The sequence below is a fragment of the Camelus bactrianus genome, chromosome 12, assembly GCF_048773025.1.
Source record: "Camelus bactrianus isolate YW-2024 breed Bactrian camel chromosome 12, ASM4877302v1, whole genome shotgun sequence".
Classification (NCBI taxonomy): domain Eukaryota; kingdom Metazoa; phylum Chordata; class Mammalia; order Artiodactyla; family Camelidae; genus Camelus; species Camelus bactrianus.
Window position 1 is genome coordinate 35,913,248 of NC_133550.1, and position 16,551 is coordinate 35,929,798.

The 16,551-nt window shown below is 32.8% G+C and overlaps 1 protein-coding gene across 9 annotated transcripts in view; it reads left to right on the top strand.

Moving 5' to 3' along the window:
• Window positions 1-16,551, top strand: part of ANKS1B (ankyrin repeat and sterile alpha motif domain containing 1B) — an 860,784-nt gene that overhangs the window by 196,519 nt on the left and 647,714 nt on the right. For all 9 annotated transcript variants that reach the window (XR_012510715.1, XM_074375248.1, XM_074375245.1 and 6 more), the window contains exon 9: window positions 13,956-14,099. Coding sequence is in view for 8 of the 9 variants with exons in the window: in XM_074375248.1 (XP_074231349.1) it covers window positions 13,956-14,099 (144 nt within the window). In the remaining variant the exon portion in view is untranslated. The remainder of the gene's footprint in view (window positions 1-13,955; window positions 14,100-16,551) is intronic.

The following is a 16,551-nucleotide window of genomic DNA, read 5'->3' on the forward strand; positions in this document are numbered from 1 at the left end:
GTGGTGTTGGGAAAACTGGACTGCCACATGTAAATCAGTGTTGTTAGAACACTCACTCACACCATACACAAAAATAAAATGGCCTGTAAGACTTAAACATAAGACAAGACACTATAAACCTCCTAGAAGACAACATGGGCAAAACATTTTCTGACATAAATCTTAGCAATGTTCTCCTACAACAGTCTACCCAGGCAATGGAAATAAAAGCAAAAATAAACAAATGGGATCTAATTAAACTTACAAGCTTTTGCACAGCAAAGGAAACCATAAGCAAAACAAAAAGACAACCTACAGAATGGGAGAAAATATTTGCAAACGATGCTACTGACAAGGTCTTAATTTCCAGAATATACAAACAACTCATACACTGAATAACAGAAAAACAACCCAATCCAAACATGAGCAGAGGACCTAAACAAGCAGTTCCCAATGAAGGCATACAAATGGCCAATAGGCACATGAAAAAATGCTCAATATTGCTAATTATCAGAGAAATACAAATCAAAAGTACAATGAGGTATCACCTCACACCAGTTAGAATGGCCATCATTCAAAAGTCCACAAATGGCAAATGCTGGAGAAGGTGTGGAGAAAAAGGAACCTTTCTACACTGTTGGTAGAAATGTAGTTTAGTGCAGCTATTATGGCAAATAGTATGGAGATTTCTTTAAAATCTAAAAGTAGACTTACCATATGATCCAGCAAGCCAACTCCTGGAGGCATATTTGGAGGGAACTCTAATTCAAAAAGACACTTGCACCCCAATGTTTATAGCAGCACTATCTACTATAGTCAAGACAAGGAAACAACCTAAATGTCTATCTTATCTTTTGATTGTGAAGTTATATTGATGGTATTTTTTCACATGTTTTCCTGATCAAACATACCTTTAATTTCCAGTTTTTTAGTCCAGTACACACCTGCACACATACATGAGCACATACATAGTTACACACTCACTAGCACTAAGAGCATTTCTATTTTATTGTTGTTAGAAGAGGAAGTAGATAAAGGGGAAGACCCAGAGTTGTCAAGTCAAAAGTATATGCATATCATGTGCCTAGAACAGTGCTAGTTATTTTACAGGTTACACAAATAATAGAATATCTAGTCACTACAGTGATAAAGGTAAGATACACTTCATATGACATCCAGCATATAGTTCAAAATAATAGATTGAGTTGTCAAGACCATTTGTACTATGAGAATTCAGAGAAGACAAATAGTCTCTGAATCCCCTTCTTGTTCATGATCACATAGAATTAGTAGTAGAAAACTGTACCTTGGCAAGTGTTGAACTTGTTTTAAATTATCTGTTTTCCACAGTAGAGCACCAATTTATTTCTTCTGTCATCTCACTATGCTCTTCCTCATACCCAAGTTGCTATACTTGGTTTAAGTGCACTCATGCTGCCAGTCCGTTGGCCTCATTCTCATTTCTCAGTTCCCCATTCATCAGAATCTTTATCTCATGAGGTGTTCTTGCTGAAATACAGGCACTTCTCTGAATTCTCTCCTCCTCACTCCCCAGTTGGAAATGATTGTTCCTTCTTTGTGTTCTCCTGAGATCTTGTTTCTGTATCTCTGTAATGCTCATGATTTTTGCCTAGTTGTATTGTTTGATTGCTAATCTACTTATGTCTTTAGACCTTAAATTAAGTTCCGAGTTCTTGACGTATTTCTCTCTTCCCTTATCCTCCAGTTTAGTCTTTTAAACAGTAGTTGTTGGTTAATAGATACATTAAAATTTTAATGAATTTTTCTGAAATAGTAGGTATACATAATAAAATATTAATTAATTTAAGAAGTAATTAATAAAATTACTTTTATAGTTTATACAATTATTTTTATATAATTAAATTTTTATATTAATTAAAATCTTCACCATAAAAAACTTCAGGCCCAGATGTTTCACTGGTGAGAACACTTTTAGAAAATAAAGGATGAGAGTTGTTCCCAAGTTATTATATGAGGTCAACATTACTGTGATACTAAAAATATTTCACAAAAATAAAACTATACATCAATGTCACTCATGACCATGGTGTCAAAAATCCTTGACCAGACAGTAACAACCTAAGCACAGTAATATATTAAAAATATCATACATCATGACCAAATGGGGTATATGCCAGAAAGGCAAAGTTATTTTAACACTGTAAAATCAATTTACTTCATCATATTAATAGAGTAAAGGAGAAAAAATACATGATCACATAAATAATTGTAGTGAAAGCATCTGTTCATGATACAAACTCTCAGTAACGTGAGAATAGAAGAAATTTTCTCAACCTTATAAAGGATCTCTACAAAAATTCTATAGCTAATATTATACTTCATAATGCTGAAGGACTGAATGCTTTTGACTTAAGATTGGAAACGAGACAAAGATGTTTGCTCTTGCCATTTCTATTCAGTGTTGTATTGAACATACTGGACAGTACAGTAAGGCAAGGGCAAGAAATAAAAGCATACAGATTTTAAAGGAAGAAGTAAAGCTCTGTTTATTCACAGATGACATGATTTTTTATAGAGAATATTCTACAAAATTCACAAAAAACAGAACTGAATGTGTATTTAGCTGGGTGCAAGGTCAGTAAGCAATATCAGTTGTATTTTTTTTACATGAAGAACAATTGAAATTGAAATTTAATAACACCATTAAAATATTTTTTAAAAACTTGAAATACATGTTTATCCCTACAAACTTAATAAGATTTGTGAAAGGCTAATGTACTGAAGACTGTAAAAACATTGTTGATGAAAATTTTTAAAAACCTAATATAGGGAGATATATACCACGTTCATAAGTTAGAAGACTAAATATTGTTAAGATATCTGTTCTCCACAAATTTTACTATGAATTCAATGCAATTCAAAACAAAATCCAAGAAGATTGTTTTTTTCAGATATTGATAAGTGCATTCTAAAATTTGTATGCAAAGTCAGAGGGTTGAGAATAGCCAAAACAGTTTTGAAAAAGAGCAAATATGGAGGACTTTCTGATTCCAGACTTACTATAAAGCTACAATAGTCAAGTCAACATGGCATTAGCATAAGGAAAGAATCACAGATCAATAGAACAGAACAGAGAGAGCTCAGAAATAGATCATCACGTATATGGGCAATTGATTGTTTAAAAAGTTGCAGGGCACTTCAATGGGGAAACGATGAACTTTTCAACTAGTGGGACTGAAACGATTTCTATCCATATGAAAAATTTAATGAACCTAAATCTTACACCATATGTGAAAATTAATTCATTGTCACTCAAAGACCAAAATGTAAAAATAGTAATATTCAACAGAAAATATAGGAGACTACCTTTGTGACTTTGGGGTACGCAAATATTTTTTAGATATTATATAACAGCACAAAGGAATTATGCCCAGGATATAGAGTATTTTTAAAGAAAAACTCTTACAACTCTGGACATCCAAATGCAGAAAAATGAATCTGGATACAGACCTTACACTCTTCACAAAAATTAACTCAAAATGGATCATAGTTCTAAATGTAAAAGGCAAAACTATACACCTCTTCGATGATAACATAGGAAAAACATCTACTTGACCTTGGCTTTTTAGATTCAATACTAAGAGCAAGAACCATGTGAGAAATAATTGATAAGTGGACTTCATTAAAATGAAAACTCCTCTGTGAAAGACATGGTCAAGAGAATGAAAAAATAAGCAGATAATACATTGGGAGAAAATATTTGTAAAACTTATATCTGATAAAGAACTGTTATCCATAATATAAAAAGAACTCTTAAAACTTAACAGTTTGAAAACAAACAACCTGACTGAAAAATGGGCCAAGACTGTAATAGACACCTCACCTAAGAAGATATACAGATGGCAAATAAGCATATGCAAAGATGTTCCACATCATATGTCAGCTGGGAAATGCACATTAGAACTACAGTGAGTTACCATTACACAACTGTTAGAATGGTCAAAATCCAGAATTTGACAACATCAAAACGCTAGCACAAGATGTGGAGCTCAAATGTGAAGCAAGATGAACTCATTTATTGCTAGTGGGAATGCAAAAATGGTACTGCCACTTTGGAAGACAGTTTGGCAGTTTCTTACAAAACTAAACATACATTTACCATATGATCCAGAGAAATCTTGCTTCTTGGTATTTTCCCAAAGTAATTGAAAAACTATGTCCACTCAAAAACCTACACAAGGATGTTTATATTAACTTTATTCATAATTACAAAACTTGGAAGAAATCAAGATGTCTTTCAGTAGGTAAATGGATAAACTGTGGTACATCCAGACAATAGAATATTATTCAGAACTAAAAAGAAATAAACTATCAAGCCATGAAGAGATGTGGAGGAACCTTAAATGCATGTTACTACAGAAAAGAAGCCAGTCTGAAAAACTACATTCTGTGATTCCAACTTTATGACATTCTGGAAAGGGCAAATTAGGGAGACAGTAAAAAAGAACAGTGATTGGGTTAGGAGGGTGAATAGGAGAAACACAGAGTATCTTTAGGGCTGTGAAAATAAATCTGTATATTACCATAATGATGGATATATGTCATTATAAATTTGTCTAGACCCTTAGAATGTACCAGTCTAGTGGGCGATGTTGATAATGGGGGAAGCTTTGCATGTATAGGGGCATAAAGCTTATGAGAAATCTTTGTACCTTCCTTTCAGTCTTCCTGTGAACCTTAAACTGCTTTAAAAAGAAAAGTCTTCATAAAAAGACCTCTTACAATTCAACAAGAAATCAAATTAACCCAATTAAAAACAGAGAAAGGACTTGAAAGGTTGTTTCACACAAGAAAGACGTGTATGGCCTCCTAGCACAGGAGAAGATACTTAACACACTGGCAATCACAAAAATGGAAATTAAAAGCACTGTGTGGTAACAATAAACTTCCATTAGCATGGCTAAATTAAGTGTTGCCAAGAATGTGGAGATAGTAGAACTCTCATACACAGCTAATGGGAATGTAAAATGTTACAAACACTTTGGAAAACATTTTGATAATTTCTTTAAAAGTTGAAAATACACTTAACCCTGTAACCACGCATTTTAGGTGTTTACCCAAGAGATACAAAAGCTTATGTCCACACACAGAATTCTACATGAATGTTCATAGCAACTTTATTGATAATGACCTCAAACTGGAAGCAACCTAAATGTCTATCAACAGAAAAATTTATAAACAGATTTTGGTGTATACATACAGTGGAATACTACTTTGCATTAAAATGTAATAAACTACTAATACATGAAAAATAGAGAGGTATCTCAAACACATTTTGCTGAGCGAAAAAAGCTAGACCTAAAGCATGTACTTCATGATTCCATTTTTGTGAAGTTCTAGAAAAGACATGTCTAATACAGTGGCAGAAAAAAAGATTTCTGGGGCCAGGAGTAGATGAGTACTGACAAGGAATGAGCACAAGGCAACCACTGTGGTGATGGAAATATTCTGTATTTTAATTGTGGTGGTGATTAAACAGATGTATGCTTTTATCAAAAGTTGTTAAACTGAACATTTAAAATAGGTGCATATTATGTATGTAAATAATACCTTAATATATTTTATTTTTTTAAAAGGAAACTATTTGAAAAATACTCCTTGATTATATGAAGTCGTCTGTTATGAAGGATAATTTATTTTCCTAAAGTTGCACATTTTGCCTTTTATAATAAATTTTGCTGAAAAAAATAAGATTGGGTAAACTTTCTAAAGTAACCTTAACTTTTTATTTATTTATTTATTTTTTAACTTTTTAGAAATTAGTGTCTACCTCTTGCGCATAGACCTGACACCAGCTTAGACTTCTTTCCAATTTTGCAATAATAAACCGTATTATTAAGCCAGAGTCAGATAAATAAACAAAAGTTTTAAGAGATAATAAGAACATACGAATTGATTGTATTTAAAGTAGAATAGCAAACCAAATGCGTTCTTCTTTGCAGTTTCCCAGACGGCTATGCAAAGGATGTCAGCTACGTAAAGAGGTAGCAGGTGAGGACATAATGTGTTGGAACTGAGTGTTTTAGAGGAATTACAATGAATGTCTTATGTATCACTAAAAAGAGAACAGCTTTCCTTAATCTATTCTTCAATATTCCTTGCAATTAAAATTTTTGCTTCATTAGTAATTCTATCCTTCAATAAATGTGAAATACTTTTGATACTGGCAAATCCCCAAATTTGAAGAATCACCGTACACAGTAGCATCATTTTGGTGTGTGGATGCTAGGAAGTAAACTCAGTATACTTACTGGGATTAAAGACTTGTTTTCTTCTTGCTTCCTTTTCCTTGTGGATATAGATGCATTTTAGGATTCATAGGTAACTACAAATAAATCTGAGAGAAGTTTCATTTTTCAAAAGACTTAAATGTTGCAACTTTTGTGAATTTCACTAACTTGGAGCAAATGACTGTGGTGAAAAATAGTATACAGTAGCACTGCAGTTATCTTCAGAAAATTTTAAGCAAATATTTAGTGTTTAAAAAGCTGATGAAAATATTATATTTGACACTAAGCTTTCTGACCATCCCAAATGTATGAAACTGTAGTGTGTAATCTTTCTCAGGACTGAATTTGAGATAAACAAGCCTGGTGCTTTTTGAGTAATCTGATCACTGACATTTATCACTTTGATCATTAGCACTGTTATAGTTTTGATATAAATGAACCAGCTTAACATTTTACAATCTCCCTCTCTCAGTGCCCCAATAAGCCTTTAGATCCCCAATTTTATAAGCATTGTAAGAAAATATCATTGATATAGCTTTTTTTGTTGTTGTCTTTCAAATGGACAAAAAAATAATAATCCCTGAATAATTTCATCTCTGTAATGAGATTGGCTATGCAAGTTTGGAGATAAGGTGTATACTAGAGTTACATTATTTTACGTAATAAAAGGTAGAGGAATTTGAAGAGCAGATGAAAAAAAAAGTCTGTGGGAGGAAATAGACACCACGGAAGATGAAAGCACCTTTCCACCCAACTGTCATCACAAGGAGACACATATTTGTTGGGAAAGAGGAGGGATTAAGTTGTGCAATTTAAAGCCCATTCTCCTTTTTTCACTATGGAGTTTTTTGTAAAATCCAAATTGCTCACTAATGGTTGGTATAAATGCATTCCTTAATGAACTCAAGTAGATTCTGAGTTCTATATTAGTTTGGATATGGGATGAACACTGTTAGGGCAAGTGAATACAATGGAGTCAGAAGATAAAGGGCACTAAGTTCAAGGTTACAATAAATTGGTGCCTCCTAGAATTGACGAGAATGTTCATGTTATTAAAATTTTTTGAAGGCAAGTTGATATTCATTCATTCACTCAACACATATGCAATGGAAAGTTCTTTAGTGTGCTAAGCTTGTGGTACACTATCACTGGGCTTGTGGTAGCTAAACCAACAGACGTCTCTGCAGTGGTACAGTTTGTTATCTAGTAGGGAAAGGAGTTACTGAACCAAAGTCATATAAGTAGCTGTAAAAATTTTATTTGTGATAATTACTATAAAAATAGCAGGGTGCTGTGAAAGCATTTTGACTGGGGCATCAAGAAGGTCTATCAAATAAAGTGAATTAAGTTCACACCTAAAGCACAAATAAGATTAATCCTGATGAAGACAAGAGAAGACAATTCTCCAGGAATTTATTAGGATTTGGTACAATACCAAGTAACAGAAAATCCAAAATAACAATGGCTTAAAAAGGAGAAGTTTATTTCTTTCCATTTGCAAAACTTAGAGCTGGGCAGTCCAAGGCTGAGGAACCCAGGATTCTTCTATTTTGTTGTTCTGTTGTATATGTCCTCTAGTTCCAGGTCTCCCTGTTGGTCCAGGATGACTGCTCCAGCTTCAGCCATTTCATTAACATCCCAATCACCAGAAAGAGGAACGGGAGGAAGAAGGACATGCCCCTTCACTTTTAGAAACGTTCTAACTTAATCACGTGGCCCAATGTAGCTGTGACAGTTTGGGAAATGTGATCAAAGCAGACGTGTGCCGAACTACAAGTTAGGGTTCTACTACCACAGAAAAAGAGGGCCAGGTGTTCTGTTACATTGGGAGACAACTAACAGTCTGCAAGAGAAAGCCATATGTGCTTAGATAAAGCTCTTGATAAGGGGAAGTTTGGTATATTCAAGGGAAAGAGCACAATGTACTTAAATGTTACGAGCAAAGGGGAGGAAGAATGGTCATGATAGGACAAAACTAGAAAGGCAAATAAGGACAAACACACAGCCTTTTGAATCATATTAAGAATTTTGAATTTTATCCAAAAAACAATGAAAAACTATTAAAAGTTTTTAAGGAAGAGGGTAACAATTTCACCTCATATAAGAATATTTTTCCTCTTGTCGCAGCATGAAGAGTGTTTTTGAGATGACATTGACAATATACACAGAGTTTAAATTGGAAACACTCTTTGGCATACAATTGCATTTTTACCAATTTATTCTGACAAAATCATTGGACAAGAATACAAATCTGGAAGAATATGCCCTGAATGTTTGCATTGGGAATAAAGTTAGGAAAGCTTAACTTTCTCCTTTATAACTTTTTGTTTTGAATCATTTGTTTTGCGATAAGCGTGTATTATTTTAAGTTTTGTTAAAAGTTAATGGATCAACTTCATTTTTGAAAAACAAAGACAAGAAGACTTGTGGCTATTACTACAAGGCAGTCTAGATTACTGATGCCTCTTCCAGAAGATCTTCCTTTGTTTTGCTCTCCATTTCTGAGAGTTGCCTCCTCCTAGAGTCTGCCTTTTTGCCTGGTCCCTTTGCATTGTCAATTCTATTAGACTGTTTTCCTACTTTTCAGTTTGTTTTTTGTATTTCTAATAGGATGAGGGACAAGCTTTGTCCCTTTCCATCATCCCATTTCCCCATGAACACAGTGCCCTCCTATATCCTGGCTGAGTCGAGCATTCTAGGTTTCTGCTTTTCCTCCACGGACTTTTGGACAGGACATAAACACTCTCAGGCTTTTCCCTTCCCCTACTACCACCATGTTTCTAAAGATGTGCATTGACCAATGGGGATTAAAGGGGCTCTGTGGGATCATAGCTGGTCCTTGATCCTTTTCCTAAACTATATACGCTTTAACTGCTTAGATTACAGAATTTTAGAGTTAAAAAAAAAAAGACTTTAAGGGCCATTAATTATAAACTATCACATAACACAGAAATTCTTTTGTGGATATTCTGAATATCTTGAACATCTATTGTCCCTTCAAAAAGCTCTAGTAATTAGAAGCTTCCTTCTTACTAGTAGTGTGGTAGAAAGATTATAGAACCTGAGTCATAGGACTTGGATTGTAATCTCCCTCATATGTAGAATGATCTTTCAAATTGAGTAACATCACATGCATTCATTTTTTCACTTGTAAAATAGAGATAACTCGTATCCTACTTTATTGGGCTCTTCCATATCTGAAAACATTTTCTAAACTATAAAGCACTATTATATATAGTTATTATATAATCATGCTTATATAGTTATTATATAAACATAATATGTATGTTAATGTATATATAGTTATTATATAAATATAATTATGTTTAATATAAAATATATAAAACATATTATATATAATATAATTATACTGTCATATATAGTATATTATTATAATATATTAAAATATTTACATAAAACATTTTCATATAACATAATTTTAATATATTTAATATCATATATGTTTTATAAATATAATATATATATATCTCACCTCACAAGGAAATTCTAATTCTTTGATGTTAAACTGATGTAATTATTTTAGAAGTATTTTTCTTTTAGTGAGTTCAAATTTGTCTCCCCATGGTATTTATGTATTATGACTTTTATTATCTGAAACAATGTAGAACTTGCCCAGTACTGCTCCTGTATAATTACTGTGTATTAACCAAGAAAGCGAATAGTCTCAAACCGTGTAAATTAGGTCTATACTCTATGGAAGAATTTCCTGACATCTGAAACTTTAGGAACATAGTTGAATCTCCAGTAAAAAGTTTGGAAAACATTTGAAATAAACTCTGAACTTAAGCATTTGTTCGTGTAGCTTCTTGCTATATGTAATTGAAGATTATATTTAGTTTGATAAAATCTTTCTCAGGCATCTTTAACTGTAAATCAGTGAAGTAGAAAACTATGGTTGTACACAGTTAACTTCTGTACAGTCTTTAGGGGGCAGTACTAAATCACTGATAAATTTTATTTCTGCTAATGGTATTGGCAATGGTTAATATAAAATAAAACAAAAATAACAATAAAGATATTTGTGATGCAATTATATACACCCTTTGATATCAGTAAAATTTCTAGGTAGTCAATTGTAAATGGTAGTTTGAAATTTATTCATTTAATGATTTATTTAATAAATAATTATTAAATTGCATTTTGCACAACACATTGTAAGAGATAAAATGTGAGTAAGACAATGTTTACTTTCAGATAACTCACAGTTAACTAAGGATGAGTATGTGTGTTCTCTGTGTGTTAGCAACTCTCTCAGGATAAATATTATAATAAAGATAGCAACATTTATTGATTATTTTTTACCAGTGACTGTCAGGCAACTAATTTTCTCATCATACAGCCCTATCAAGTAGGAATTATTATTATGCCTACTTTGCAGATAAGGAAACTGAGGATTAGTAAGATTATGTGATTTGCTCAAAGTCACACAGCTTACAAGTGGCAGAGCCAGGACTTAAATGTGTATGTATTTGACTTCAAAACTTTTGCTCTTTGCCACTATGCCATGTATCATTACAAAGTGTATGTGAAACTAAACACCAAGGACCTACTGTATAGCACAGGTCAATATATTCAATATCTTACAATATTGAACTATATTCAATATCAACTATATTCAATATCTTGTAATAAACTATAATGGAAAAGAATCTGAAAAAGAATATATATATCTGAATCACTTTTGCTATACACCTGAAACTAACACAACATTGTAAATTAACTATAATTTTAAAAATTTTAAAAAGTATATGTGAAATAATGTAATACACAAATTCACAGAAAGACATTCAGAAGAAAGGAACATCATTTCTTTTTGTGGGAAATCTGGAAAAAATATATAAGAGGTGAAAGCTGAACTTTATTTTGAGGACTCAATGGGGTTATAAGAGAATAATACCTAAAAATAGTAGTTAATATTTATTGAAACCTTACTATGTGTCAGGCACTTTATATTTATTACCTCATTTAGTTATCAGGAAGAAATTCTGAGGGAATTACTACTGTATTATCTTCCCACTGCATAGTTGATGTAAGTGAGGCTGACAGTGGTCCTCTCTGATGAGAATCATACTAATAAGTTGGCTAATAAGTAAAAGAGTTAGAACTTGAGTCCAGGACTAATTTTAGAGCCTAAATTTATAACCACTACTTAGCTGTGTAAGATGGAGGTAGGTGGGGCATGAACAAAAGTATGGAGCATGATTAGGAAAGGGTGAACAATTCTACTTGGTTATAGTCCGGAATGAGTAAGATAGAATAAGAAGAAGCGTTGAGAAATAGTTTGACCATAAAGCCTTGAAGTCATATTAAGAGATTTGTATATTATTTGCTGTACAATGGGCAGTAACAAGAGTTTTTCTTTGGGGAGCAGAATGAGACAGAGTGAGAAAAGAACTGATTAACCTATAAAATGTTGATAATTCTTCACCAAGTATATAATGATTTATGGTACGATACATGTCAACCTTGATGGTCACACCAGTAACTGATCATGAGTTGGTGAAGGAGGTGCCCTTTTGATCATTCTATTCATTTCTGGAGACAGCACTAATCAAATACATAGTTGCTCTAGAGTCAGGCACTCTGGGTTAGAATCTTTTTTCTGCCACTTACCAGTTCTGCAACCTTGGGTTTTATTTGACTTTTCTGTGCCTTAGTTTAGTATTTGCCTCAAGGTACTGTGTGAATTAAAATAAAGAATAATAGAGTGCTCAGTAGATTGTAGCTATTGTTATTATTGTATCTTAGAGACAGTAACTGATTGAAGGATAATTAAAGTTCATAATTTCTCTGTTATTGAAAGCTGATAAAGGGAAATTTTAGATGTGAATGCAAAAAGTAGTCATAAAGTCATTCTATTTTTAAAAGCAACAGCTTTTGCAGGGAGATGGGTGCTCTTTACAATTGGGTATGTAAACTATCTTTACTAACTTGAGTAATCAGAATCTATCAGTGCTGTGCTGAACACAACACTGGATATTTTTAGACAAACTTATTGTTTTTCCTAATTTTTTTTTTTTAAATTCAGCCTGCTAAGTATTCAGGAAGCTCTTCGAATACGAGATTTTTCTTCAGTTCTGGCAAAACTTCTTGCATTATTACTTTGACAATTTCTTTTCACCTCTACATGGAAATCTTAGTTTGATTCTCTAGTTTTCTTAACTTGTAACTTCTTTTGATCTTTTGTTCGGTCTTCTGGGAAATTTGCTCAGACTCATTTTTCAACACTTCTGTTGGATTTTACGTACTTATCTGTTTGGTAGCATTCTGTTCTTATTTTAAGGATGCAAATAGTTTCTATCTCTCTGAGGATACCACTTATAACTTTTTTCTGTATATTTGTTTTGGTCTGTTAAAGGTCCTTCAAATATGTGGTAATTGTTGTATTCTTGGTTGTATTTAACTAAAAAATTAGGAATTGTTTATGTGGGTAGAATTTGTTGAGAGCTGCACTTTACAGTAGGCATTAAGGCATAGACCCCCCCCCACCTTTTTCCTGAATACTTATAGATCATTTTTCTTGAGATCTCAGTTTCTGCGGAGAAAAATAGATTCTCATCTCCTACCTAAGGGATATGAAATTAGCTGCTCTGTTCTCTAAGACAAATGTGAGAAGGCACTGGGATAGGTTGAGAATCTTCATTTACTACATAGACATTCACTGAATTCCATCGTTTTTAGAGAGGCACCCCTCGGCTCATTGTGCATGAGTTCTTAGAATTAACAATCCCTTTCCTTCAACCTCACCAGAAATTAAACCTCCAATTTCTTGTCAGGTGGTACAGGTTTAGTTTCTTGGCTGGGTGAGATGAAGATGGGTCTGGGGTCTAACCCTTTCTAATATAAAATTTCCATCCTCTTTCAGCCCCACCTGCACCTACACCTTCACAGAGAGTCAATCTCTCTGCTTCTAAAGCCCTTTTGAAGATGTGAATCATGAATAGACCTGCTTCCTATTCTTCCTTCATGCAGGCACTTTGCTTTCAGTTTCCTCAAGTTTGCTAAGTCAGTTTGATAAATCATCTGTTTGTCATTATTTAAAAATTTCTTTGATATTGCTCATCTGCTAACATCCCTCCAGTTCTCGTCCTTATGGTTTAGACCATTTTTTACAAACCTTTTGCTGTCATTTAAGTGAGATTTGGGAAGTAGCAAAATTAAATATGTATGTTGAGCATGGAAGTCCTATTATTAATTTTGAAAGTATTAACCCTATTATATGTATGACATTTTATGAGGTTTATTTTTTCAAAAAGAGACTACGTTTTTAGTGACATTGTAAAAGAATGAGCTTTTTAGCAATCTTATGGCAATAAAGTCTTTTCATGCTATTCCTCTCATTGCATTTAGAAATCATAAATTTTTTCTCATTTGTTACTATTCATATATTTTCTTGGGTCACTTTCATATCCTAGTCTTTATTATGAACTTACCAGTCTTTTTCACCTAGTCTTTTCACTTTCAATTTTCTTTTACTTACAACTTAGAATTGAACTATACATGTTTTTTGGCTGTTTTACATGGCACAGCCACATAACTATGGCTAGAATTAAGCTAACTCCTGCTTGCTGACATACACCATGAGAAATTTATGTAATTTATTTGATGTTAAGATACCTAAATAACATTGATATCATATATACATTGATATAATATATTGGTATAATATAAATTTATTTTCAGAGAACTTCATCTACAATAAACTTGTCATCAGGAGAAGTGGAAGAAGAAGATGATGATGAAAACACTTGTGGGCCCTCAGGACTCTGGGAAGCATTAACTCCTTGTAATGGATGTAGGAACCTTGGCTTCCCCATTCTTGCACAGGTAATGGTTTGCTTTCTTAAGGTACAATAAAACATAAAAATAGTTGCCTAAGTTTTAAGTAAATCTTTTTTTTCCTTCTGAAAATCCAAATAGTGTATTGTTCACTTTGTAATTGTTTTTCAGTTAAAGGTTAGTAAAATGTTTATATAACTTGCTGTACATCTATACATATGCAAGCATATCCTTTACATAATTTTATGTGGTTGTTTTATTTTGGTCATGATGCTAGTTCAAGAAAAATTGAGTTGTTTATGAGGTTTGAATATCTTATTTAGAAATACTTCATTTTAAAGAATGCTATTTTGAAATTAAATAGCAATTTATATAAAATAATAGTAAAAATTATTTAAAAGGAAGCATATGAGGGCTCTTTAAAAGTATAGTCAGTGATTTTTTTTTCTTGACACAACGGAACATTGTAGAATAATGTGTGCCACTGAAGATTATGCAGTACTATCCAAAACTAAGACCAGAACACTAAAATATCAATTACAATTTTGAATACATTTACTATTCATTAAGTCAATTTCAATTCTATTGTATCACCTTCAAATTTTTGTTGTGTACTATGGATCACAAGCCCTTAAAAGAGTTTCAGAAATAAGTAAAATAAATCAGTGTTAGGAAATTTGCAACTGTAATGAAAATATGTCTACATGAAGACTAAAAAGCTCTTAATACAAAAAACAGTGTAATGACAAAGGTATGTATGTGTAACTACATACAGTATGAGTGAAAAAATAATCTAGGACAGAAAATAATTCATTATATCGCAAAAATATTATTTTCTGTTTTTTAACAAATATGAAGCAATTGTGCCCAATAAACCATTACATTTTTTTGTGTCTTTGTCACAATTTGATTACAACCACTCAAATTCCAATATTAATACCAATAGCAATTCTTACTGGCCTGTCCAAAGTCTTTATATTAAAATTTCCACTTCATGTCTGTATTATTTATAATTAGCAAAAAGAATAAGCCTAACATACATTTAGTAATCAAACTAACTTTTCAAACATATCCAGGTGGTTCTGGTGTTTGTTGAAAGGAATAGGTAGCACTGGATACAGTATAATTTAATTTAGGTGCTTAAAAAATAAAAGTTAGGATACACCAATTTTTTGAAAAACAATTTTATGTCATGAACATATATTACAAGATATTTATCTCAGGCTTCCATTAGACCACTGAGTTAATTACCTTGTCTCCAGAGAAACTAGAAAATGTATTTCTCGTAGGGCCTAAAGACTTTTAAAAGTGATTAGACCAACAAGAGTATTTTGCCTGATAACCATCATGTGTAGCATTCTGGAAAACATGTCTATTTTCATGAGTCTGATGAATCTTACCTGAAATTCCTCTAGGTATTTAGAAAACTATCTTTTTTTTAATTGAGTTATAGTCACTTTACAATGTGTCAAGCACATTGTAGAGTGTCAAGCACAAGTGTAGAGCACAATTTTTCAGTTATACATGAACATACATATATTCATTGTCACATTTTTTTTTCACTGTGAGCTACCACAAGATCTTGTATATATTTCCCTGTGCTATACAATATAATCCTGTTTATCTGTTCTACATTTTGAAATCCCAGTCTGTCCCTTCCCACCCTTCTGCCCCATTGGCAACCACAAGTTTGTATTCTATGTCTATGAGTCTGTTTCTGTTTTGTATTTATGTTCTTTTTTTTCTTTTTTTTTTTTAGAGTCCACATATGAGCAATCTCATATGGTACTTTTCTTTCTCTTTCTGGCTTACTTCACTTAGAATGACATTCTCCAGGAACATCCATGTTACTGCAAATGGCATTATGTTGTCTGTTTTTATGGCTGAATAGTATTCCATTGTATAAATATACCACCTCTTCTTTATCCAGTCATCTGTTGATGGACATATAGGCTGTTTCCATGTCTTGGCTATTGGAAATAGTGCTGCTATGAACATTGGGGTGCAGGTGTCTTTTTGAAGTAGGGTTCCTTCTGGATATATGCCCAGGAGTGGGATTCCTGGGTTATATGGTAAGTGTATTCCTAGCCTTTTGAGGAATCTCCATACTGTTATCCACAGTGGCTGCACCAACCTGCATTCCCACCAGCAGTGTAGGAGGGTTCCCTTTTCTCCATAGTCTCTCCAGCATTTGTCATTTGTGGACTTTTGAATGATGGCCATTCTGATTGGTGTGAGGTGATACCTCATTGTAGTTTTGATTTGCATTTCTCTGATAATTAGTGATATTGAGCATTTTTTCATGTGCCTATTGATCGTTTGTATGTCTTCCTTGGGGAATTGCTTGTTTAGTTCTTCTGCCCATTTTTGGATTGGGTTGTTTGTTTTTTTCTTATTAAGTTGTATGAGCTGCTTATATATTCTGGAGATCAAGCCTTTGTCGGTTTCACTTGCAAAAATTTTCTCCCATTCCGCAGGTTTTCTTCTTGTTTTATTTCTG